Source organism: Melanostigma gelatinosum (assembly GCF_949748355.1).
Source record: "Melanostigma gelatinosum genome assembly, chromosome: 14".
NCBI lineage: Eukaryota > Metazoa > Chordata > Actinopteri > Perciformes > Zoarcidae > Melanostigma > Melanostigma gelatinosum.
Genome location: NC_136647.1, coordinates 11,014,715 through 11,040,570, shown reverse-complemented (window position 1 = coordinate 11,040,570; position 25,856 = coordinate 11,014,715). Strand labels below are relative to the sequence as shown.

At 44.0% G+C, this 25,856-nt stretch overlaps 4 protein-coding genes across 5 annotated transcripts in view; 1 reads left to right on the top strand and 3 right to left on the bottom strand.

Annotated features, from left to right (window-relative positions):
- eva1c (eva-1 homolog C (C. elegans)) overlaps nt 1-796 on the bottom strand; it is a 6,668-nt gene extending 5,872 nt beyond the window's left edge. For both annotated transcript variants that reach the window (XM_079283051.1, XM_079283052.1), the window contains exon 1: nt 343-796. In XM_079283051.1, coding sequence (XP_079139177.1) covers nt 343-442 — 100 coding nt within the window. In that variant the 5' untranslated portion in view covers nt 443-796. The remainder of the gene's footprint in view (nt 1-342) is intronic.
- A 2,582-nt stretch (nt 797-3,378) lies between these two features.
- Nucleotides 3,379-5,695, bottom strand: haus1 (HAUS augmin-like complex, subunit 1). Its single transcript, XM_079283188.1, has 9 exons — nt 5,501-5,695; nt 5,230-5,404; nt 4,693-4,828; nt 4,462-4,596; nt 4,219-4,342; nt 3,996-4,061; nt 3,813-3,884; nt 3,576-3,623; nt 3,379-3,486 (listed from the first exon to the last, which is right to left on the bottom strand). The coding sequence occupies exons 1-9, from the start codon at nt 5,519-5,521 to the stop codon at nt 3,442-3,444; spliced, it is 822 nt and encodes a 273-aa protein (XP_079139314.1). The 5' UTR covers nt 5,522-5,695; the 3' UTR covers nt 3,379-3,441.
- Nucleotides 5,696-6,263: 568 nt separating this feature from the next.
- mis18a (MIS18 kinetochore protein A) lies at nt 6,264-10,630 on the top strand. Its single transcript, XM_079283846.1, has 5 exons — nt 6,264-6,567; nt 6,732-6,798; nt 7,424-7,546; nt 7,808-7,910; nt 9,798-10,630. The coding sequence occupies exons 1-5, from the start codon at nt 6,348-6,350 to the stop codon at nt 9,864-9,866; spliced, it is 582 nt and encodes a 193-aa protein (XP_079139972.1). The 5' UTR covers nt 6,264-6,347; the 3' UTR covers nt 9,867-10,630.
- Nucleotides 10,631-15,360: 4,730 nt separating this feature from the next.
- hunk (hormonally up-regulated Neu-associated kinase) lies at nt 15,361-24,062 on the bottom strand (the record flags this gene model as incomplete). The annotated part of the gene is made up of 9 exons (XM_079282876.1): nt 15,361-17,504; nt 18,383-18,545; nt 18,723-18,891; nt 19,018-19,144; nt 19,470-19,597; nt 19,709-19,844; nt 20,283-20,338; nt 20,839-21,131; nt 23,826-24,062. 9 exons carry the CDS (start codon nt 24,060-24,062, stop codon nt 16,768-16,770), a joined length of 2,046 nt encoding a protein of 681 aa, XP_079139002.1. The 3' UTR covers nt 15,361-16,767.
- Nucleotides 24,063-25,856: the final 1,794 nt, after the last annotated feature.

Sequence of the window (25,856 nt, the reverse complement as noted above, 5' to 3'; positions counted from 1 at the left end):
TCTTGGAGGACTTGAATTCGATTAAATACACTTGAGATAAATTATAAAAATTAAAAAAAACACTCTCAAAGCAATGCTGAGAATGGCTGGTCTCTGGCATTGGTGCTGTAGTCTCTAACACAAAATGAAACATGTATTTAACTCCTCAGTCCTCACACTGTCTATCTTTTACATGACCCCATCTTGAAACACTGGCAATGTGGGGAAAACAGAATGGAACCACCTTATTTATTACACCATGCATCACCTGTACAGAACCCTTCCCGTGGTCTTTAACCATTCTCATCCTACATTTTCTCCCCTCCTTCTCCCACTGCACCACCATCATCGTCATCATCTTACTTGAAAAGTCAGCCAGTCCACTCATGCGTCTGGTCCACAGGAGTAAAGTGAGGTAGAAGAGGCTGTGGCTAAAGTCTGGTCCGTGGCAAGGACGCGTCATATGGAAATGTCACTGTAGGCGACAGAACTTAATAATAAAATTAAAAAAATTACGAAAGCGTCATCTTCTCACAGCCTGCGCGATAAAACAACAACGTTTAGTTTGGATGTAGTAGGCCTGGAGAAAGCCCCCGCTTCATCCATCTGTTTTCCCCGATGAAGCAGCACCACACAGCGCCAGTGTGTGCTGGTGAGCAGCTCTCTGCAGGAACGGACCACGGAGGTGGTTTGGTGAGAAATAGCAGCTGCGCAACAAGTTGGTCAGAAAAACTGACAAGAGGCGGTGGATTAACCCGACGCGTGGCGTTGCTCACAGTCCGACTCTCCCGCTGTTCAACACCAACGATTTGTGAGATGCACGTGGAAACTGAACGCAACTTACAGTAACAGCTGCGTGTGAATTGTGGTGTGGGCGTGGCAGATACAACTATTTTAAAGGGAAGAGGGGCGACGCACTCAATGGTGTGACGCATTGGCAGGATATTTTATCCCCCCCCCCCCCACACACACACACACACACACTATGAGGCACATGTTTACCTTTTGGATTATGACAAAATGCTTTCTTTCAGTGAGATTTCTCCTGTGCCTTTCTTTCGCTTCCTTCTCTCGCACTGCTATGAACTAACACAACATCATTTGTTTAACAGAGGTTATCAATAAGCAATATATGAATGAATGAATGAATTAATTTTATTTATATAGCGCTTTTCACAGACAGTATCACAAAGTGCTTAACAGAGCAGACATTTAAAAGCATAAAAAACACAATGTGACCCTAGGGTCAATAAATTATCTACACAGAGAAAATTAAAAAATTAAAAGATAAAATAAAAAATAATAAAAAATAAAATATAAATGTAAAACACATTTTAAGAGCAGGTCTAGGACATGGGTTTACTTTTACACAAACGCCAGCCTAAACAGGTGGGTTTTGAGCTGTTTTTTTAAAGTATTCACAGTATCTGCGCGGCATAGAGTTGCAGGCAGAGCATTCCAGAGCCTCGGGGCCACTGCCTCAAAGGCTCGGTCACCACGGGTCTTAAATCGTGTGCGTGGGACTGACAGAAGACCTAGAGCGTTTGACCTGAGAGTACGGGCGGGTGAATAGGGGCGAAGTAGATCAGCTACATAAGCCGGAGCCTGACCGTGAAGTGCTCTGTAAGTGATGGTGAGAATTTTGAAGGGTATCCGAGATGCTACAGGGAGCCAGTGGAGAGATCGGAGTACGGGGGTGATGTGAGGCCGTCGATTTGTCCTGGTGAGTAATCTGGCGGCAGCGTTTTGGATGACCTGCAGACGGTTAAGAGCAGATGCACTGAGTGATGTGAAAAGTGAGTTGCAGTCGTCAATGCGTGAAGAGATAAATGTGTGTATGATCAGTTCTAATTCAGGTGTTGATACTACAGATCTCAGTTTACTGATATTTCTTAGATGGAAGAAACATGACCTGGACAGCTGCTTAACATGAGGGTCAAACGACATGGAGCGATCAAAGAAAATCCCAAGATTGTAAATATTTGGCAGAAAGTGTGATAGCTGTCCCATGCAAAACCAATAATGTAGAGTCGATGTTATTATAAACAGGAAGAAAAAACTTTATTTTCAAGACAGCAATCCTTGAATTAGTATAGGCAAGTAATGGTGTCAGTGACCAACACATATACAGAGTCTGTGTGTCTCAAGTTGACTTCCATGGGATGATATTTTGATTCTGTTTCTTTTCATGAAGTGTTGATGCCCTCACCGGGGTGCCTTTGAAAGGAGCAGGGGGCCTACTGGGTGAATCGCTCCCCGGCCAACATCCATGGTAACCGGTCGAGACCTACACAGCAGTCAGGCTGACAGACGTTGGGGTATCCACGCTCGGCTCCGCGGGGGGAACACTGGCAGTGGGAGGAACTGAGAGGTGATATTTTGCATACAAACTGGTCTGCAGGCCCCCTAGTCGGTTACATTCTCTATATTTTAGCTTTAGGCACCATGGGAGTGGCTCCAAACCCCCTTTTCATGTGCAGTTATCCCTCCAAAGCCTGTGGAATTTTGTTGTCAAACTCTAAATGTTTCCTGCACTTTGTTTTGAAGACAAGATTCAGACTTGTAGGAGAGTAAAATTGCACTCAAGTGAATGCACTCATAAGATTACTCGATTCATGTTTTGAGCATTGTTGAAATAAGTTCTGAAATATGAAGATGTGTAGTCTTATGTAGAGCTGTAGAAATAAGAATTACAAAATGTCATTTGTGTCCCTTGGTAAGGCTGTCTCACATCAGCATACGATTCCAGTTAATGACATGAATGTCTTTACGCCTAAGAATAAGGTAGAACTTATAAAAGTAGAATATTGATTCTTAGAGTTCATGTAAATGCAAAGTGTTTGTTACTTCTGAAAATATTCTTCCAAAGTTGCCATCCAGACAATCTAAACATATTAAACTGTCTGTGTTTGGCCAGACAGATGGATGATTAATATACGTCCGGCAGACAGACTTTGATCAAAGAAAAAAATTACACAAAACATGTTTTTGAAACACAACCCCTTAATTAGCTCGTACAGACTAGAAACGAAAGACAAAACATTTGATTGGTGTTGACGATGTTTTGCAACAGACAGGAAGAAGGTGAGATAAACTGAACAGGTCCGACCACAGGAAAGAAAGATCACAATTTATATTTATAATTGCTCATATATCAAAATATTTGAAGTCGTCTTTTTACGGCACAATCTTTCAAAGAAATCCCGTGTTGGAACACACGTTTCCTGTCTAGGGAGGTTAAGAACATGCAAAAGAGGGAGACCCTTTGACAACAAAATTGCTGAAACTGCATTAAAATGCAAAAGAGCAGATTGTCAAAGGGAAACATTTTGACTTCAATGTAATACTTTAGTCTTTAGTTGGCTGCTGCAACACATTACAAAGAGCCAACAAGACATAGAAACAATTACTTTATTCTTTTTTCAAACACAGACATGTACAGCTCAAACTTCACAAACATCTTCACTTGAAATCCAAATTCATCTCAAGTTGGGAACAAATTGCAGCCTGTAATGGAGGGAAACACATCTGCATTAAAATAAAACAGTAAGCAACCACCTCTCATCCGTCATTGAATAAAATATAAAGATACTCACCAATTCTCTTTTTGCTTCTTCTATTTTCACTTGAGCAAGAGATGGGCTCTGTTGTGGTTTAGAAGGTAAAACAAAACATGTTGTCAAGTCAAATAGACAATAGAAACGTGATTTGTCAAGTTGGTTTGATTAAGAGAAATCTACGAACATAACCACCATCATAAAAATATTTAGAATAATGTGAAAGCACTGTTGGTTGTTAGACTGTTCGGAGGAAAAACAGGAAAACAAACGTACTGGGCTTAAGTCCATGTAAGGCTCCAGTTTCTTTTTCAAGGGGATTATTTCCTGTTTCAGCGCGGTGACGTCCTACAGAGAGAAAAAAACAAGATGCCGCATTTCAAACCCTGAGAGCAGAAAGTGTTGCATCTTCATCGCCATGGTGCTGGATTGCGTTGCATGTGTAACAGCAGAAATGACCTCAGAGAGCTGAACAACAGCCTGGTGGGTGATGGATTTGTCCATGTTCCTGGATACAAGTTGAGCCTGCAGAAGATTGATAGAAGAGAGTAAAACATTATACATATAAAACTCTTGAATATCCTCCCCATCATTTTCAAAAGCAGTATATTGTACCAATGCGTCAGCCCCTCAATGCACTACGCAGCTATATTACAGATGCAGGTATACCATTACAACGTACCTCTGCCCTCTCCCGCCTGCTGCTGAGCTCTTTAGCCTTCGCCGTAACAAAATCCATGTTGAGCATTCTCTCCTCCGCTTTAGCGCTCGCCACGGACTGTGACTTGGCGGTTTTGTTGATGTCCCTGGAGACAGTTAAGAACACTGATCACAGAAGACGTACAGGACTGTGTATTTGTATTTACTGTACCATAACACAACATGATGATGCCAAAGCCATCGTCCTCTGCATCCGTGTTCTTACTCTTGCAAGTTGCTCCGCAGCACCAGAGTAGCACCGAGTCGATTTCTTAAGGCCCTGAGTTCCCTCTCGAGTCTCCGGTTTGACTTCTCTTCTTCCAGCAGAGCGTTGGTGAGGTTGTTCACTGCTGGCATGAAGCTAGACGAGACGGGGGGGGGAAAAAATCCTAACTTTTCATGTCTTTCATCAAGGAAACTACCGTCTAGCGAATAGACAGCATCAACGTCAGCGTACCTGCCCAGTGACGTGTCTCTGACTCCGAGCACCATGGCCGTGTCCACTAAAGCAGACAGATAGTCGTCAGCGGGCTTCGACAAGCTCGCGTAGGACAGACCTACGCCTTGTAGGAGAACATCTCGGTAATGAGCGCCTGGACGGAGGAAACACAGCTGAGTTCTGAGAAAAATGCTGAGGTGTGAATCAATGGACTGTCTTACACTTGACAGAACTGCATGCAGTGAAGCATGTAAAGACACAGAATCAGCCTATTAAAATGTCTGTAGTTTTGGCCTTCATTTCTCATTATAATAATGTACTCGCCACAGTAATTTCTGAGATCTGGGTGGCAACATTGCTGAAAAGAAGCCCAATGGGACAATAAACTCACTATCACCTGTGTGTTTTCCTGTGTAATAAAGTGTAAAAGTAGTTATCCTATAAAATGAGTGTTGCTGTTGGTTTCTACTATCAGATAGTCTTCTTAAATTATAGACTAAAACTCTGCAATGTGAATTTCCCTGCATTTAGCTGTGCTATGCGTCGGTCCCTCACCCTCGGACTGGTACTCGGATGCTTTCTGTTTGAGGTCTTCTGAGAGAAGAGCTGTGTCACTGCACCGGACTTCACTGGACTGTGCCAGCTGGTACAGCACGTCCACCGTCCTCGTGTTGACCTCAAAGTGTGGCACCAGCTGATCTCCAAACACCGTGCTGAGCCAGCTGTTCACCTGAGGAGCGACATGAAAACAGAAGGGTAAACAGAAGCCAACAGCGATCACTGCATTAACTTATTATGTCATTGTTATTTAAATACTGATCGTTACCTTCTTGATCTTCTCGCACATTGTGAATACAAAGGTAACGACGACCACAACGACTGGCTTCTTTACGCGTTTACAGCCCTAAATACAACCCCGACACGTTTTCCCTCTTTGGTTTAGCGCTCCTGAATTCAATTTAATAACTTCCGGGTCACTAGCCAATGAGAAGCTGGAGCAAATGTTGAAACTACTTTTGGTGGAAACAACTATTTTCATTTTTGAATTTGATGAAATTAGACGAACATTGGTAATGAATTGAATACTTAAAGGCAAAAAAGGTGACGAATTATGCAAATGTAGAGACAAGAAAGCTCTTTCTCTTTCCGGTCACGTTCCCTCTTGGCTCCCAAAGATAAAGATTATATCAAGATAGTTCACGTCGGTTGCCCTGAGATAACCTTTCCACACGCTTATGAGAAACGTATATCATCACTAAATAAATGAGTGGGTGTTTTTGTGTTGTTGTTTTAATTATATTTGGCTGTACAATACACACATACACGTACACACACTACCCAGTAGGGTAAAATCGATTAACTCCAATCACAAATATTGGCTATTTTCGTATATTAACGCTATATTAATTGTGGCTAATATACAACGTCCATTATGTATCATATATGTAATATATATCATATAATACATACTACTATTCTATGTTGCTGAAGGTTCATATATGGTTGATTCAGGTGTGAAAACAAAACGTATGAATTGACGAAAGCAGAAGTACACACGAGGACTCATCTCGCGTTGTTTGGGTACCTCAGTGATCTCCGCTTCAACACCACCAACCACCCGCGTACGTTCAAAACAGCTTGTTTGGGATAAACCTGGTAGAACTTCGGTAGAAATGGCGGCGAGAGAAAATGTGTTAAAACACCGACAGAAAATGGTTAACGCAACGTTTGACTCTACTGCCGTCGAAGAAAAGTTGTTTGGTCAAGCGGAGGAGGACGAGGACGAGGACGACGGACCCGTGGTCTTCATCTGCGGGAAGTGCAAGCTGCCTGTCGGTGATTCAATGTCGTGGGATGGAAGCGAAGACGGACAAAACCAAATAAGACTGAAGCGTGAGTAGCGTTAGCTTGACAGTTAACGTTAGCTGGCTAACATTAGCTTGTATGGTAGAAAAGTCAGACGGGATGGTGCATTCAAATGCTGTTGTAGAAGCTGGGAATTTACGGATGTTATCGTTACCTTATGAATACAATGCTTTGTGATGTTTTGGTCTCAGGGGTCACTGACAACGTCGTGGTTGGAGAAGACACTCGGCTGCATGAAGCGACTAAACGATCTCTCTGGTAAGAGTGTCCTGTCCGGTAACGTTATTTAATTAAGTGTTTAAATCATTTCAATCAGGTAAAAGTATCAGTTCAATGTACAAATACTCCATTCAATTTAAAAGTATGCATTCACAATGTGACCTAAAAATTCAGAAGTAACATCACAGAACTGTACTGTAAGTGTCCAAATTAAAAGTGTTCATTATGCAGCAGGATTGCCCCTGTCAGAGTTTACACTATGGTATATTATATGATTGGCTTTATCTTGTCAACAACATTTTACAGTATATAATAGAACAATCTCATTTATATATGTTTTGTGTGTGAAATATAAATCTGCCAAGTAACTAGTGACTTAAGCTGTCGCATAACTGTAGTGGAAAAAGTACCAGTACTTCTAAATAGTTTTTGCAAAAAATAAAATACATTTTGTTACCTTTCTTACTTGTCTAAATGTGTTGTTTTTAAAATACATTGACAAACAACCTACTGGTGTTTTGTAGTTTATATATATATGTATGTATGTATGTATGTATGTATGTGTGTATATATATATATATATATATATATATATATATATATATATATATGTGTGTGTATATATGAGTACTTGTTGGATTAAATCAGTTTTTTCCATCCGCAGTCTGATCGTGGATCTGTTCTGTCGAGGCTGCCACTCTGTGCTCGGAATGGTTTACGCATCGACGCCGAAGAACCTCGACCACAAGAGGTTTACATTCTGTTTCAATGTAGCAGACATCGACAGGTATGTTCAGGGCTTAGAGTATCAGTAGGAATGTTCAGAGACTCATGCATCAGGGTACATTTGTATACTGTGATTTTGAAGAAACAGTAATTTTTAGTCCAATAATACCTTTCAAGAAAATACAGCTTCCACGAAAACCTCAATGTGATCAACTTTACACAGATAGTGTTTATGGTTGTGATATATATTATATGGACTTTCATTAGTTGTACAGGTTGTATTGGTGCGTATCCCACTAATACTACGCTGACTCTTTCTCAGCTACGTGCTTGGCTCTGCAAGCCAGATGTTGGCAGCAGAGGGCCCCAAAGAGCAGCCAGTCACCCTGGAGTACAGAGGTGTTGTTGAACAACAGCTGACGGAGGTAAATTACTGCTGCTGCTTCTCTTTGTCTGGTTTCTCTCCGTTATTGAATCGCTGTGAGATGAAATGTTTCCTCCACTGAACAGAATGTCTGCTCTGAAGCTCATTGCGATGTGGTACCATGACTGTTTCTCCCAACACAGGTCAAGTTTAGTCCCTTTTTACTATTGTATTGTTGTGTAAAAATTATTTTAAAAACCTCCAGATCTGACCTGCACATATCCAGTTATGAGTCACTGCTCTCTGCAGACGGTGATCTCACATTTATTCGGAGCCGCTCACTCGCTCTCATTGTTTATGAATGCACAGGTTGCTCTAATGATGACATCAGCTCAGTTCTGGTAAGCCCACACTCCTGTGATGGGCAGATGTTTGTATCAGACATTACCTCATCTCACCACGTCGTTCCCTTGCAATGGGATATATTCTTCATTACATTTTTGTTAGATGAAATTAAAAATACAGAAGAATATTTTCAGGAGGTTTCAGTCAAAACATCCATTTCTGTTTATAATCTTCTGTATGTTTCATCTTTTCACTCCCTTTCTGTTTGTCACATTTGTATCATTATGACATATAAATATACATATATAGGGTACTTTTTTTTCCCACTAGAGTAGTGTAGCACACACAAGTTACTCCTAATCATCCTTTGTTTAAAGAAATATCCACCGGCCACAGAGAGGCCAGTAGGTGGCGACAGTGTGCAGCAGTACCTGCTCTCACTCTGGGCCCAAGGACAATAGATGTGATGGGAAGCATGTTGAGGAATCTTTGTTGGAGGAAAAACATGTTTTGATCATGAAGGCTCTTTGTCACTACAGCTGGATGTATGCGAGGTATTTCGTTTTTACTCTGCAAATGGTTTCTGAATTTCCTACAAGTGATCTATTGTGTGATGAGATTTAATCTAACAATACTGATTGTAGACAAGAGGGGAAACAAATAAACATTACATGTGAGCAACAGAGCATTAGATGTGCTTTGTAGTCCTCACGGAGACGTAAAGTCTGTGTGTTAGCACAGTACCGAGCCATTACACTGGCTGATGGTTTCCATGTATCTTTTCTTTCTTTTGTTAACCTCCAAAACAAATACATTTCAACTTTTTAGTTCACAAAGAATCCCACGTCACTGATGTAATAATGCTGCTATTACCACTTAAATCCACCTCATCACTGTGAGGAAGCTGAAGATTATTCGAACGTTGCTTCCTCGCTGATTGTATTACATTTAGGTGGTTTTAAAGCCATTCTTGATCGTTAGCTCATTGTAACAAGGTTATAAAGGCCTTTGTCTCTAGCTCAAGAATTCAAATCATGACTTTCTTAAAACCATGTCTGGCAGCATTAATCATAATGGCTTTCTCACTGACAAGTCCTACAATAAGCTCTTTCCATCGACTTTGTGTTTTGACTTTTGGGACCAAAGCTGTTTAGCCAGCACTCAATTTTCTCGTCAAAATTTTAAGGAGCATTTCCTCTATGAGTGATACGTAACAGCTCGTCTGTCCACAACTCATTGTAGCTGTCGAATGAAGGTGCTCATCCCGCCCACCGTCATAGTTAATGTGTTCTGTCTGTCTGTCTGCCTCGTAGACAGTTGTTTGGGTGTTTTCATCTGGTAAACTCACTGACCTGTCCTCCCCCCTTCATACCCATCCATCCTTGACCACTTCCCCTCTTCCCTTTTGGGTTTCGTCATTCTTCCTCACTGTCTCCCTTCTCCATTTATCTTGACTCCACCCTTCTTTTCTTCCTCACTGCTTCCTGCTGCTGCCTTCATTTCCCACCTGGCCATTTCCTCCTGCATATTCACCTATTCCATCTTCTTCTCTCAAACTCATTTGTTTGCCATCCTGCCCTTGCTGCCCCCCCCCCCCCACCAGATGAAAATGCTGGTCATGTCCATGGCTCAGAGGCTGGAGGAGATCGACGCCGGCCTTCAGGACGGATGAGATGTGGCGTGATGACGGTGACGGACGTCGGCTTGTCCGGGTGGGTGCTCTGTCCAGGTGTTGAACGTGACTCCTCGCCCTCTACCTTTTACATTAATGCGCCCTCTTCTAAGTTTCATCTCAACCACATTCCCGTAGTAATACATTTTGTCCTAGCCTCACCTTGTGCAGACACACATACACAGAGCTTCCACTCGGCTTGGTCCTGATTACTGATGGTGAAACAAAGACTGCCCGCAAATGTAATCAATCATGTTGTCAGTTTAGGGCTCCCGGGGCTCGTAGCACCGTCTTCTCCGTGTGCCTCCGCGGTGCAGAGCGAATGTACGCTGTGAGCAGAATGTTTATTTGTGCAGGATTTCATCAGGCAGGCTGCACACTCAGCACAACGCTGTATTGATCTGGCCACTCCAGGCCACACACACACTCTGTCTTTGTTCTCTTGCTCCAGCATTGGAGCCTTGAAGGACTCGCTGCACGTAATGCTTTTCATCGCCTTGTTGTGGCCAGAGGTGAGCAATGTTTGATCGTTGGTAATGAAAAACATGCTCCTCTATTACTGGCTGCATATTATTGTCTATATTTTCAAATATTGCCTGAGTTTCTTGTTCCATTGACTCATCATTTGTTTGTTTAATTTTGGTGTTTGTTTATTGTTGTGAAGTTTTATTCCGAATATTTGTGTAATAAACTATTCAAAGATTTTCAAAAATGCTGACATTTAAAAAAAAAAAAAAATGCATTCCAATATTGTCAGTTTTCAATAAAAGATTAAACCCCAATAAGGTGACTTTAACGTGCCAGGATAATCCTTTTAAATTATTCTTTTTCTTTGACTTGGTGCTGTGAGACTGGGGATCAGTGGCTTATTTCTTGGATTTAAGAGTTAAACAGCAAGTTGTCTGCTCTTTGGTCCTTGGGGAGGGTTGGTGGTTATGTTTACCAACTGACCTACAATGTGCCCAGCAACACTTTCTACCAAGGCGGGAAAAGCAGCTCCACGCTGTCCTGCTTCCCCTCACTCAACCCACGAGGTTTCATCAGCCTCGCGGAACAACAACCGTGGAGACGGCCAACCAGCACGCTGTATCCAAGGGCAGGTTGCGATGGCAACTGAGAGCGCGTGCTATGCTGAGTTGCCTGTTGCCATCTCGTCATCGTGTTCACCAGCCAGAGGAGCAGCCAGCCAGCCAGCTCGCTGGCCGCCATGCCTGTCAACAGACGTTATCCCACCGCGCATGCGCAGACATATACAGCGGGAGGATCTCTGCACAGAACCCCCCTCCTCACGCGCTAATCTCTGTGTGATGTTTTTCTCCCTGCTAACCCCACCCATGCCCCCCCCCCTCAACTGCTGGGGAAATAAGTCAAAACAACAAGCATGCTCAGCGTGGTGTTTGTTGCTTCTGGTGGTGTTGTCTTTATCCAGAGGTGCCTCCATGCGTCCTGCACAGAGAGCGGTTCACTGTCCAGATGTGTGCTGTTTACGCTGCGTAACAAGAGTCATTTCGTAGAGAATCGCCGTGTGTGTTTGTTGCTCCATTGAGAGAAATAAAGCTTCGAGGCTTATAGCTGTTGTTTTGGCGTCAGCATCACCGTGAAGGGCTTTTGAACTCATTTAGCAGTATTATATATAGACACGGTGTAGCTGGATGCATTGCACTGCTGAGTGCAATTATTGCACCGGGTTCACCCGTTAAGTCCCAACCAATCATTACCACCCCAACATGTAAACACGCACACACATGCATCATACACCTACACGCATCCTACATGCACTCGGGGACAAAGGATGAATAATGCAGAGGTAGCGTCTGAGTGAAAGTCGCCTCCCCTCTTTCCCTCCTTTTCACCTTCCCCAAGCAATAAGGAAGCAATGTTGCCATGGAGGCAATGAAGCCTCGGCACACTATCGGCCAATTACAGCCGGGCCTGTGTGAAACACGAGACCAATGGCTGCTCGAACTGATGCTGCTGTTGCCACAGACACTGATATCCTATTGGCTGAGCGCTGCTCTTTGATTGGATTTCTGATCTTGTTTTCGACAGAGAGAGAGAGAGAGAGAGAGAGAGAGAGAGAGAGAGAGAGAGAGAGAGAGAGAGAGAGAGAGAGAGGAAATATCTCAAGGAGTGCCACCTGTGTGCCAACATACAAAATGTGTTTGTTTTTAGTCCATGAAATGAAAAAAGGATTACTTTGTGAGAGGGAAAACGTTTCTGTTTTAGGGGTTTAAGAGACTTAAATTCAGTTTTGTTTTTCTGGCACTAGCTACATAAAGTGTGTGTGTCTTGTCAATTGGAAGATGGAAAAACAACCATAATTTCAATAATGACAATCTTAATCATTGCTTGATTTTTTTTCATTGAATTGCAATGTTCTGCCTCCCCCCCCCCCCCTCCCCCCATCATATTATTTGGCTTTCCCCGAACAAAAGAACCACACCCCACAAGTTGCTCTTTGCTGGTTTATGACCAGTTAGTATTAACTCTTAATATCCCAAACCTCAGGTCCTTTGGGTTTTATCTGTGCTGTGCAGGCGGAATTTCAATACTGGTTGTTTCAAATATGATTCTTGCTTATACAATCGTATTTACATGACGCCTTTATGTCAATACTATCCAAATATATTTTATTCAATCGATTATATTAAGTAGCTACACATGTTTAATCCTTCTTAATTAAGTTTGTGATTTAATGTTTTCCTTTGAAATAATCTGTGTGTGGAGAACCCGACTGAACTTTTGACTCGGTTGATCGCACATGCGTAACATATGCTCCACCCAAATCTTAGATCTAAAGTCATTAAGACGGTCTGGTCTCATCCTTGTCTTTGTGTCGCACAGATATAGATGGCAGGTCCATTAGTAAACCCCTTTCAACTGGGAGGTTACATTTCCCAATTTAATCTTGGGGAATCAGTGGGTTGTAGGATGATCTTGGTGTCATTTGGGGGGAAACTTAGCCCAGTTTTGTTTTACTACCAGCACCTTCGAGGGCGAAAGCGTACAATCTCTGATAAGCCAACAGCCTTCTCGTTACATGAATCACCTTCATCTGTGTCTGCGATAGATACAAACGGGGGAGACGGCCAGCCAGACACCGGTCTGACGGAGTAACCCAAATCCCCTCTGAGTGCTCAAAGCCTCCTGCTTCATTAGAAACATCTGCTTGTTTATTTCCCCCGCACGTCTTTGTGTACGCCTGCCAGGAAGCATCTCACTCTCTCCTCGTCCTGTGCGAGAACTGCTGAGGTGTGCAGTCCTGGTCTGAGGATGAACCAGGATGCTCAGGTCATCTGTGTGTGTGTGTGTGTGTGTGGGGGGGGGGGGGGATACACACCGGCACTAGCCGGTTCATTGTCTGTTTTCCTCAGACACAAAGGCTCGTCCTGTTGCCAGTGACACCCTGGTGTGTGTGTGTGTGTGTGTGTGTGTGTGTGTATGTGACGAGGAGTTGGCTGAAAACAGGATTAGTGTCATCAGGATCTAAGTCTGAACAGATTGGCAGAAATAAAGTCTTGCGGTGCAGTAAGTGGTTCAGTTTGGCCTCATTAAAAGTGATTTGATTATTAGATACCGTGTCTGGTGATATGAGTGCCGCCGCTCAGGTGATCAATTGTTGAATAACATCAAGGGATTGACACTTTAATGTTCTCTCAACATTTGGCAGGGAGGCCTACATTGCCCCAGGGTGTGGCTCTTGTTGATATGTCGCTCTTGTTGTTTCAGCCTCAACCCAAAGTTTGTCAAGATGTAGCGACGGCTCGACGATGAGGACAAAGGGCAATCATACCATAAGACCTTAAACATATTTTGTGTTGGCACAGGAAATCTTTCATCATGCGTTTTCATCCGGCGGATCCCCAAATATCTCTGAACTAATTCCCGGAGAAATCCGACGTACAATCTGCTTTCTATTTACAATATTAAAATTCCCCGAATATGTTTGTGATGAAACACGTCAATTTATGGCCCACCCCTGCTGTGACAATGGTGGGGGGTGTTTGTTTATCACAGCCTCCTCATTGTAATTTTCTGTTTACAAACAGATTAACATATAGAAATAATCTGTGTGTCAAGGAAAAAACGTTTCTTTATCTCATCAGTAAGGCTTCCTGAGATTAAACGTTGATAAACAACTTGCCTCTGCAATCAGAATACTCCAAAAGACAGTCTAATGCTGCAACTAACTTTTCTTACTGTTCCATTTTCAGTGTTTATTTTCAGTATTTGTCTGTACCATCACCATTTTACAAAGAGACTTAAATTATTGTTTTTTTTGTTGTTTTTTGTCCAAACTCCAAATACATAAGATTCATATTGATGGAGATAAAAGCAAAACATCTTTTTTTTTAATAACTCAAACTATTGATTTCTAAAATTGTTAATACATTTCCTGCTCCATGGCAGTAAAATAGTTACTAAGTAGTATTCCCAGTCAGTGTCTCTCCCTGCACCGATATGTTTCTTTAAACTACATTCTGTCAGCAGTTAATATTGCGTGTGTGTGCGTGTGTGTGTGTGGTGGGTGTGTGCGCGCGCGTACATACCTACAGGTTCCACCAGAGCAGCCCTGAACACTACAGGTATGACCTGTGCACGTGGCGCACACTCTGCTTTCTCTCAGCGCTGTGGGTAAGCCATGTATTCATGGTTGGTCTCTGCGGACCGCCCGGGGATTCTGACCAACTGTCTGCCTGTTTTTTGACAAACAAAAGGCTCGAACGCATTTGTTTTGAGCCACTCTTGCCCCCTTGGCTTTTATCAGCTGAGCCACGACCGGTTTAATCGGACAGCCCTGTTTATGTCGTCCCGTGATTTGTGGGTGTTTGTCTCAGAGTTTTGATGCCCCCCCTCCTTCTTTGTCGCGTCAGGCCGGTGTCACCCAAAGAGGTTTATGATGGGGGGCACAGCTGAGTCGACTAATGTCTGCAGTGTGTGAGTGAGCGAGGGAGGGGTCGTAATATGCGTGTCTGTATCGGTCTTTAGGATCCTTCAGCTGTTCCAAGGGTGTGTTTTTCTTCTTTTTTTTTAAACCCGCCACAGGTGGTCCGTGGGTAATGTATATATGGTATGTGAGACAAGTGGCACATTGAGGTTGTAAAGCAACATAAATCCCTCCGCAGCCAAGTGCTTTAGGAATACACTCTGTGCCTCAGGCTCCGTTTTAAATGGTACATAAATGAACAAGACTTACTGTAGAATGACTTACTTGATTATAGTAATTTAAGTGTATTAATTCTAAAACAAAAAAAAGTCAGCTAATATAAAGTTGTAGGCTATATTGGCATGTGTGCACAGAGCAGAATGAGAATGAAGCCCAGACAGCAGGTGCATTTGAAAGACCAGACAGACACATCATGGATTCAGTATAAATATTTAAAATACTTTATACAGCATAGAAATCTCTTGACACGTAAACAAAACCATCCATTACAAAATCTTACAAAAGAACCCCCCCCCCTCCTCCCATCTCAAGTCTGTATCAATCTCAGTATCAACCAGAACAAAAAGGTACAAAGACATCATTTCAAATGTTGACAGTTTACAGTTTGACTCGTCAAGTATTGCATGCAACTTTTTCATTTGGGCAGGAAGCGATTCTACAGTGTCTTAACAGTGAGAAGCCTCACGTTCCCCGTGGAAACCTTCTCCGTCAAACACTTGTAGGCCAAAGTGTTCGTTCGACCAACATTTTACGATCGCTTCGTACAGAACGGCAGACAGTGACAGAAAAAACACAGGAGTCAGTTATTTACAAGCACAATTTCTACATCGCTCTCAGAGAGCTCTTGGCAAATACTCATCATTGCAGTTAACACTTAAGACTATTGCACAGACGACAGCATTAAGACGAAAGGAAGTGACTTATTTTCAGAGATGTTACGTGATCCTCCCACCTTGCCTTTTGTGAGGTTCATAAGTTTCATAAGGCTTTTGATGCTCTATTTTTTCTTCTTCTCCAAAACAGACAACGAACAGGCTCTAAGGAAGCCAAAACTTAGACGTTTGACAGTTCCCCTGTGGGTCGTGATGTAACACTCGTATATAAAACGTTACAGCTGTGAATTATTATCCGTGGTGGTTTATGAGAACCCTATAAAAAGTGAATATGACTCTTCTTGCGATACCTACTTCTATTGCGGCGTTTCAAATCGAATGGCACTCAACTCTCAGACACTGCACCGCTGTGGCAAAAATCCACACAAGCGCGTCACAGTCGACTGCTGTTACACAGGTACGTATGAATAATGCAGTGAGGTAAAAGATGCTAAACACCGTTTTTACTACAGGTTTTCTTTTTTTTTTTAAAGAATAGTGCAGTGAGCTTCTTCACCCAGTTCAGCATTGATACAGTGCCAGCTAGCTGGAAGTCAGTGGGAATCTTACAGAGAGCTTTTTTCACACAGACAAAACATTTATACATGTAATCAGGGTCAGGGTAAGAGTTTGGATCTGTTAGCTGGTGTGAATCAGTCTGCGGCTCAATTAGTAACCAGTTACATCAATATTACAAAAGACAATACCTCTTAACTCAGTCTATAATACAGTGTGTGTATGTGTGTGTTACATGATGTCCCATGTCCAGTCTGTATCTAGGCCACAGCGAGGTTTAGTCATTGCTCAGGGATCTGTTTCAAATCTCATCTTCTCAGCATCACCACCTCTTATTACATAATGAGAGCGGTGACTGGAGACACAATATTGTATACTCTTACTCAAACCTCCTTTTGTTTTCTTCTTCTTCTTTTTTTTAAAATCGTCTGTCTTGAAAAGTGGCTCAGTCGCAATAAAGGGACAGTTCAAAAGGCCGCTCTGGAAGACTTCTTCAACTTAAACAAAATGTTGAGTGGGGCCTTGAGTTCAGTCTTTATTTTATTTTGTATTCGTCGTGTGTCCCTCAGCAGAGGGTCTTGAGTGCACCTGAGGCACAGAGGAGAGTTTGCATGGGGTAGGGCGGCGGGGACACCACTTCCTCAAGGACCTGTTCCGGCCGGAAGGAGAACGGCTGCAGCTTCACCTTCTTCTTAAAAATCTGTCCGATTCCCATAGACGGGAACTTGCTGCGGTGTGTCGGGCTGTCGGGTTCGCTGCTGCCGCTGCTGGAAGGAGGACTGAATGCCGAGGTGGGGTTGAGGGCGCTGAAGGCGGACTTCGGGGGGCTGAAGGCCGAGCTTCCTATCGTGCTGGGAGGGCTGCCGCTGGTGTCGGAAGAACCGCCCCAATCGGACGAGATGCTCTTCTTGGGCTGTGGGTTGACGATGAGCACAGGGGGGCTGGGGATCGTGGCCTTCTTCAAGTAGGAAGAGTCGGGTTGGAAAGCAGAGATGTGGCGCGGCGGGGACAGGGTCCCGTTGGTCAGCTTGTACCAGGGCGAGGCCGGGGTGTCTTCAATTTGCTCGGCTTTGGAGAGGGAGCCGAAGGAATGCATGCCGATCGGTGACGGTGCTGGTGGGGCGGGTATGTTGTGTTCCGGACTCGTGTTAACTTGAGGGAGGGTGGCCAAGCGCCTCCGCTGCTTCGGGGTGTTGGAAAAGAGAGGCTGGATCTCGAGGTACTCCATGGAAGAAGAGGCGACGGTGCCGGGTGGCGCCAGAGGGGAATTACGATGGCCACCGGTAATGGCACGCAAAAGACCTGAAGAGATGAGAAGCGTTGTTACATTCACGGAATACGAACATTTGAAATATTTGTTCTTGCGCAACTCTCTGCAGGCACAACGGGAGTGAAGGGTTAAGAACGGCAGCTTCTCTGAATGTCGTTGGCTCAATGCCCTGTGTATATACAGTCGATTATATATGTCAGTGAGGACATGACAATCACCTGAGAGCATGTAACAAGCAGGCGTAAAGAAGAACGAGAACATTCTGTATTATTCAAACCTTGAGGAGACCAGCCTGTCCTGACATGATTCTTGATCTGAAACCGCCGAAGGAGTTTTTATCTCTTTATCTATTATAGGCAATTGAGAAGAGGCCCCAGTTCCCTGCTGTCACTTGTAAGCTCCTTCTCAAGGAGTGTGCTCTGACAGACTCCGCCTATCAATCCCCAGTTTAAAGATGTTTTCATTTGACAACGCTCGCTGTGTTGCTAAGATTAAATCCCGTTTAATTTAAAATGATCCATGGACTTTCTCAGTCATTTCATCTGACTGACAACAGGTCGACTCAATTTTAAAAGTGTTCGTGTGTTCTCCCTACAATTAACTGGCAACTTATCCTGGATGTTTCCTCTCAGACGGATAGACGGGTGGATGGACGGATGGACAGACAAACAATGGATGGATGGATGGATGGATGGATGGATGGAGGAGTGGATGGATGACTGGGTAACTATCTATGTGTGAAGGACATGCTTGCTCGGTCAACCTACCCTGTATGGACAAAGGTAAATAAAGTACATAGAATAAATAAAGTGGAACTTTTTTGAAAAACAAATATACTACGTTATTAACTTTTCCTTTTTTTTGTTTTTTTTTTACAAATCTGCCCAACCTGCACCATATGATCCCTCACCTGTTCTGTGCTTCTTCTCCTTGCTGGGCCCCTTGGCCACAGCCAGGTAGACGGGCGTCTGCTTGGGGGGGATGGTGAGCTTCTCGACGTGTTTCCTCCACTGGGTCTGGAAGTATTCGCTTTTCTGCTTCTCTCCGATCTTTTTCTCTTGGAACTGCATCTCCTGAACAGACAGGCCAGACAGCACATTACAACAGCCCCTCAGCGACAGACAAACCGGTTGTGCAACCAGATTTAACACCTCGTACGTCTTGTTCTCGCGTAACGACAACTGAATTCACGTGTCACTGCATGAGAGAGTGTGTTTTATGTAAGAGTTCAGATTGTCTCCTGGCCTTACCCTGTACTCTTTAGAGAGTCTCTTCATTTTCTTGTTGAGGAGGAAGTAGACGGCCAGAGTGTGGCAGGCGCGGTTGGTGAGGACGGCGCTCAGCACCTCGCTGTGCTTGTAGGTCATCTTCTCCGTCATATGCAGCAACACCGTGTGGTTTATCTCCTCAATGTGAATCCTGGACGCCGACAGGGAGCGCAGAGAAAGAAAGTTAATGCTTTTCGACGCGTTAAATTGAACGCAAAAAAGGATTTCTATGATAAGATTCAGAAAGCAAATAGACAAAAAGTAAATGTGAGTCTACCTGTTGAGGTATGGTGCTCCTGTGTTCTTGTTGGCCAGCTGTAGCCAGGAATCGGCCATCACCTGATGGATATTGGGACGCTTGTTGGGATCGGGCTCAAGAAGCTTCTTCAGAAGACAGATAGCAGCTGAGAAAGAGAGAGAGAGAATATAAAACAAACATAAGCGACCAGCTATATATATATATATATATATATATATCTACTGACAGTCATTCCAGTAATACAGAGCAGCTTATTATCTATTCTTGCATCTCTTTGCAGAAACTGTCAGTCATAACCTGAAATTACACGGCATATATATTCCGACTCCACACTCAGTTTTATGTCGGCGATGACAGCGCCATGCGAGTAGTCTTATCGATCTCGATGAGTTGATCGATTTATCTCTTCTCCACGGAAGAGGAACGCCCGTTCATCTATAATGTATCACACAGGTGTGCTCGGTGTTTACCTGAGGAGAGCGAGGGAGGTAGAGGGTTCATCTCCTTGTCCACCATCTTCTGGTGCAGGGCTCGGAGACTGAAGGGCTCCACAGTGAACGGCAGATTCCCAGTCAACATCGCGTACATGTTCACACCACTGCGAGATCAAAATGCACACTTCATTCAGCTCGGGGGCGAAATAATCAAATGTATTTGAATAAGTTGATATTTGGCAACAGCTGATGACATTTTGAAAGCGTGCACTCACATGGACCAGACATCCACCTTCGGCCCGTACTTCTTCCTGGAGAGCAGCTCTGGGGCGGCGTAGGCGGGGCTTCCACACTGGGTGCTGAATGGGTCGGAGTATCCCAAGATGCCTGCGCAGTTACTGAGGCCAAAATCTGAAGGGACGGAGCGGTGGGGTGAGTGTTTTTTTTCTGGGTTTATTACCGTCCTTTCGGCTCACTCATTAAACGAGTCGCCCCATCACAGCGTTACACACACAAACAGAGTAGCACATTAGCACTATGGTGAGAGCTCGTAAAAGGGTTTAACAGGATATTTAATTGCTCTTCGCTCTTCACCACATGTGGGACATTGTGACACTCTGCATGTCCCGCTCCAACTGAGAAAATCTTTTAATTACTGGAAAATAACTGGCAAAGAAGGCCTTCTTTTGTTCTTTGTTTCTTGAATATTGTTCTTTGAAGTGGGACATTTTTTACAGAAATGAATTAATGTAATTTCAACACGTTTATTCACAGGAAATTGAAAAGAGTTCATTGCCCTGAACAAGAAAAAGAAACAGAGTTAGGTGCTGTAAATGTAAGAGCTCTTACCTATGAGCTTTATGTTGTTCTGCTCATCCAACAGGAGGTTTTCTATCTTCAGATCCCTGTAAGACAAAGAGTGGCAGTGTTTACATGAGATTGCTTATCATCGTCACACAATGCACAAGCAGGAGAGGTCAAACAAGCCCCTCCCAATGTGTGTCACGCTGGCTGATTTTCAGGGTCTATTGTGTGCCTCCAGATCCCTCCTCAGTCTCAGAAATCCTGTTATACACTCATCGACATGGGCCACGTCGCCATGATAGAAATGTAGTTCCCAGGCTCGAAGCGGCAAATAATTGAATATTCCCGGGAAGGGCTTTGTGAAATTTATATCTGAAATTAGATTTAGATTATTTTTTCTTTCTCCGAAATAAAATCAAACATTTTATCATAAGATTTAACAATATTTGTAGGAGCAAAGTCTGTACACAGCGCATGGAAATTATTTTCTTTGATTTCTACAAATGATACTCTAACCCTAACCCTACCTTTGGAGAGCAGTGTATATAGGTACGTGTGTTTGCCTCTGTGTGGGTTTTTTATTTTTAATTTTATTTTTTACCTGTGCACTACTCCCGCCCTGTGCAGGTGCTCAACGGCCAGCACCAACTGCCGGATGTATTTCTGAGTCTCCCGCTCTTCCAGGCGCTTCTTGTCGTAGATACAGTTCATGAGGTTCCCGCCGGGACACAGCTCCATCACCAGGTAGTAGCTGTTGTCCGTCTCCAGGATGTCCAGCAGCTGTGTGATGTTGGGATGGCGGATCATCTGCTGGATGTGGCCCTCCCGCCGCAGGTTCTTGGTCACATATGAGTCCTTCTTGGCCTTCCGCTTGTCAATTACCTTCACTGCCACCTGGAGAAATTGAGAGACTCATTTTAGACAAAGCACTGACTTGGCAGCTAAAGTTTGGCTCTCGCTCCGTATGATATTGTGAATTAAACCCAAGAGAGCACTCGTGCACCGCCGACTCTTCGAGAGAGGTTTTCAGAGAGTTGAAGTGTAACAGGTGACAAGCTGCTCAGTCTCCATTGCAGGGTATACGACTCGACACTGACCTCTCCCTCACAGCTGCTCCCAATGTGGCGCTATAGGGCCCTGAGGCTGCAGGGGGGAGGTATGTGTGTGTGTGTGTGTGTGTGTGTGTGTGAGCTGGAGGGGTTATTGAACCATCATAAACTAGGGGAAAAGCAAATGTTCTGTTGAGAAGGCGCCAAGGCCAAATGGACAGTTGATATTCCCCCATTCGCAACAGAGTTTAGTCACAGCTAAACACACATGAGAAGCGACAAATGTAGAGCGGCGGCTGAGGAAGAACAAAGTCGGGCTCTGATGTAGATTTAGCACTGAGGAGAACAGATTCACAAATGTTCTGTAAAAAAACAAAACCAGCATCTCCTTTCTGTGTTTCTCCGCCCTTATTGTGTCATTGGGGAATAAGCTTGCAGTCTCCTCATAAAAGCCACAGAACATGTCCTTTATGACAAACACCTCCCTCTTGAGCTAATTACGTACCCACCTACCGGTACTCTATTCCATCCTTTGCCCCGTTTCTCCTTGTATCCCGTCTAGACGGGGTTCAAGAGCATGGCTATCATACACAGCAAATCATCTCAAGGAGAGCCCACAGACATGGAAAGGCATGACCGGCAAAACGAATCACCATATCCATTAATGAAATGGTGAGGGCCAAAGTGGTTGTGTGTGTCTTCTTTTTCGTCTGTCCTTCAGCTTGTCTTTATTTTATACTTGCGTCCTTTCATCTCTGACAATTGATTCACCTTTTTTACAGCTGCTAATTAAACCTGCCTGCATGTGTGTGTGTGTGTGTGTGTTGAGCTGTCACAATACAGTTATAGATGGCCCGTGTTTACGCCAGGCAGTTTACAGTAGTCTAGTCTATATGTAGAGGGGGGGTGTGCCCAGCCAGGGGGCTTCTTGGGGATTCAGTTGTTTATCAGGCCCCCCTCAGACAGAAAAAAGGGGGGAAGTGGGGGAGTATGGAGGGGAAAGTGGGTTACAGACATCAAAAACACATGCATGTGACCTCCCAGGCCCCCTGACCATGACAGCACCATCTCTCACCTCTCCTCACTTTCATACCCCCTGCCAGTAAACACACACACTGCAGTCTCTCATCCCTCCAAACTGACTTTCTAGTGATGCTAAAAAAGGATCTGGGAGTCCTCTTGTACTGTATATCCTTTCCCCCCCCGACTACCCTTTTGCTTGAATGAACTCACTGCCCTCCGCTCCCTCCCAGAGCCTGTTGGACCCTGAATGAGAGAGAGAGCGAGAGAGAGTGTGTGTAAAGAGAGAGAGAGAGAGAGAGCATGTGCTCTGCTTGGTTGTGTGATTGCCAGTGTTTGCATCATCCTCAACAAAGAGCGTGAGGGAAGGGAAGAGGAGAGCTTTCTTTTCTCCTCACCGAGAGGGGGGGGGGGGGGGGGGGGACACAGGATAAGCTAATATTTATGATGCTTTAATATGCTAAATATGAATCTCAGTGGCATATTCTGTCATACACATTTACAAACAGATATTGGTCTGCCTTTAGGGAAACTCAAGCAAAAAGGGGGTTACTTGTTTTTCAATATGTAAATGTGCTGGCTGCCCCTCAAAACAGCCTGAGACAAAGGCAAACAGTGGCCAATGGTGGCCCATATCAGAGCCCTGTGCTGGCGGAATCATAATGAGGCCGAGGCCCATTTATCAACGACATGATTTCATATGCAAGTAGCAGCTCTGCTCTCTCATAGGCCGAACAATTTCCCACTGTCCCTATCGCAGGCTTGCGCGCCCACAGCGGTGAGATCACCAGCAGCAGCAGCAGCAGACAAAGAAGAGGTTCAGAAAAACACCCAGATATCCCACACATGTGGGGGAAAGACGGGACGCTCTCTCTCTCTCTCTCTCTCTCTCTCTCTCTCTCTCTCTCTCTCACACACACACACACACACACAAAAAGTAAATATTGTCACTGGCTGGAAAACAAACCATGCTGTGCGTATTGGCTGAGTTCAACAGCCGGTGGTGCCGCATGAGCTCATTAACAAAGCCTCCCTTTGCAAACAGGGCTGACCACTTTCTCTGAGAAAGCTAAGAACTGATTACTGAACCAGATACAATGCAAAATCACAACGTGTGGCTAACCTGCCAATCATAACAGGTGACAGAGTTTTGCTTGGTTGACATGCATGAGTTTAAGTGACAACAGACGCCCTCCACTGAAATGAAATGTAAAACCATTTAACCGTGACCAATGCAGCACTCACGATCTGACATGTTATACGCTATAGCTGTCAGTACAAACTCACATGTAGTTTACTAAAATAAAAACAATGAGGTTTTGGGGTTTTTTAAAGTTTTTTGGAGTGCAAAAAAACACAAGGACTAAATGAACTTGAATTGGGATGGTATGTGATTGGATCACAGGTTGCATTTAAATAAAGCCAAGGAAAACACACATATATATCATATAAAAATACAAAATGTGTTAAACACAATTCAACCAAAACCGTGTTGCATTTGCACTTCGTGAAGTCGTACCTTTTCCCCAGTCAACGCATGGAGACCTTCTCTAACTTTGGCGAACGACCCTTCGCCCAGCTTCCTCCCGATCAGGTAGTTCCCGACCCGTTTGGTGTGGTAAAAGTTCTTCAGGATGTCCGCCGCAGGACTGCTTAGAGAGGCCGGGATGCTGCTGTCATTCCCGGCACTATTTGAGGTTTTACCCTCATACAACCAGTGGCTGTCTACTACCATGTCGCTGTCTGCAACTGGCATCACAGCTCCCTTGTCCAGTGCCCCGTTTTAACAGGGGAGGAAAAATTGCGCAGCTCGTCCCTCTCCCGCCTTGAAGGCTGGTATTAAATGCTTAACGTGCCTGCGTCTTGCCCTTAATATCAAATGAAGGGAACCGGAGCTTGCGCCACCTGTTCGACCAAAGCATCCAGTGAGCGCACTCAGCAGATTCCGAGACAAGTCTCGATTAGTGTATCATCTTAGAGTAAAAAAGACACAAGAAAAAACGTCAGACTTAATCATGGGAAGTTGTAAACTGATGCAACCTGTCTTCATACTTGTGAGGGTTTAAAAAAGAAAGAAGCTCAGTCAAGAGGTAGGCTCTCACTCTGCGTCCCTGCTCCACCACGCATGAACGTCTCCTCAATAGTCTGCGCGCAGGCAGCGTGTTTTTCAGTTTGAACTGACTTTACCGGTCAGATGGGTGGGCGTTTCTTAGTGTGAGGGTGAAAGAAAAAAACACACACAGCCCCGCGAACGGTAGCCGAGGGTTACATTTCAATCCAATCAGCAGAGGCGGGCGGAGCACATGTGAGAACAAGGGGGACAACTCGACCCGGTACCGCTGCCCCGCATGGTGCGCTCATGCTGTACACGGCTGTGAACAAAGACTATATTTACAGGCGGAACAGAGATGCGACAGTAGCCTACTGCCGCTACAACCTTTTACATATACTTCTGTTCACATGGCTTTTTTTGGGGGGGGGTCGTCTTCATTGTAATTGTATTGTCAGAATTGTGCGTCAAGGATTCAAATGTTCACACCATGTGCTTTGCACCGCGCAGACCTACATGAATAACACTGTGCGCACATAGCGGCAATAAATGATCATGCAAATGTGAAATGGTCAATTTCATATAAAGCGCTCCATCACCTATTTATTGCCATTTTTTTTCAAATCTCGTGTTATTGGTTGTTGCTGAACTTGGAGTGCTGCCAAGTTGTACGCCGCAGACAAAGAAGCCTTCAGCCCCTCGCCCATTGCGGTGGTCACTGGCCTAATTAACATGGTGTTCATCACTCAGATGAGGACACCTGCAGGGAGGGGCAACAGTTTGAGACATATTTTTCTCCCTGTACTTGTCTTCAGCTCAGGTTAATCCGACTTAATATGATTATATCATATGTTTTCTTCTACAGGGGCAGAACAAAAATAATAACACTTGACAATATAATGAAATATAATAGCCCTGCAATAATAATAAGTATTATTGATAATACCTACTGTTCTACTAATGTGAAGCACTTATTTTTGAGTCTGTGTCAGAGAGGTGTTGATGAAACTCTGCTGTGTTTTATCAGGCTGCAGTTTGTGGTGTTTCTGCATCAGATTTAATTGTATACACAGGTTTGCTCTGTTTTGTTCACTCCTTGTATGGATTCATAGAAGGAGTGAGAATAATACACCTGCACAGTTTGACTTGCCCACTGGACCATGCTTTCTAGACAGCAAACTAGACACCCAGACATGGAACCAAAGGTACAAGTATACCACCATCTATTGGAGTAATTCTGTACTACACACAGTCAGTCCTATTACTGATGACATGAGTAAGCCTGCCTTCCTGCTGAGCTATTTCCACTCTTCATTGTCATTCATTCTTAATAAATTATGATTTAAAGCATGCAGTCTATTACTCCTTGTAAATTAACAGTGTCCTGTAGAACAAAGATACAATCTATAAAGGTGATCTGTTCGGGTGGGGAACACAGGGGTCTTGTGAGGGAATTAGTTAATGATTTGGAGATCATTTTTTATTCAAAGTAGCCTCCGA

Bases quoted from the DNA above. Each gene is read 5' to 3' on its own strand.
- mis18a (XM_079283846.1), top strand. From the start codon at position 6,348: ATGGCGGCGAGAGAAAATGTGTTAAAACACCGACAGAAAATGGTTAAC. The intron at 6,799-7,423 runs GTAAGAGTGTCC...TTCCATCCGCAG, and splicing joins GCGACTAAACGATCTCTCTG to TCTGATCGTGGATCTGTTCT. The intron at 7,911-9,797 runs GTAAATTACTGC...CCCCCCCACCAG, and splicing joins TTGAACAACAGCTGACGGAG to ATGAAAATGCTGGTCATGTC.
- haus1 (XM_079283188.1), bottom strand. From the start codon at position 5,521: ATGTGCGAGAAGATCAAGAAG. The intron at 4,343-4,461 runs GTAAGAACACGG...AACTGTCTCCAG, and splicing joins CTGCGGAGCAACTTGCAAGA to GGACATCAACAAAACCGCCA. The intron at 3,885-3,995 runs GTCATTTCTGCT...TTCTCTCTGTAG, and splicing joins CTGTTGTTCAGCTCTCTGAG to GACGTCACCGCGCTGAAACA.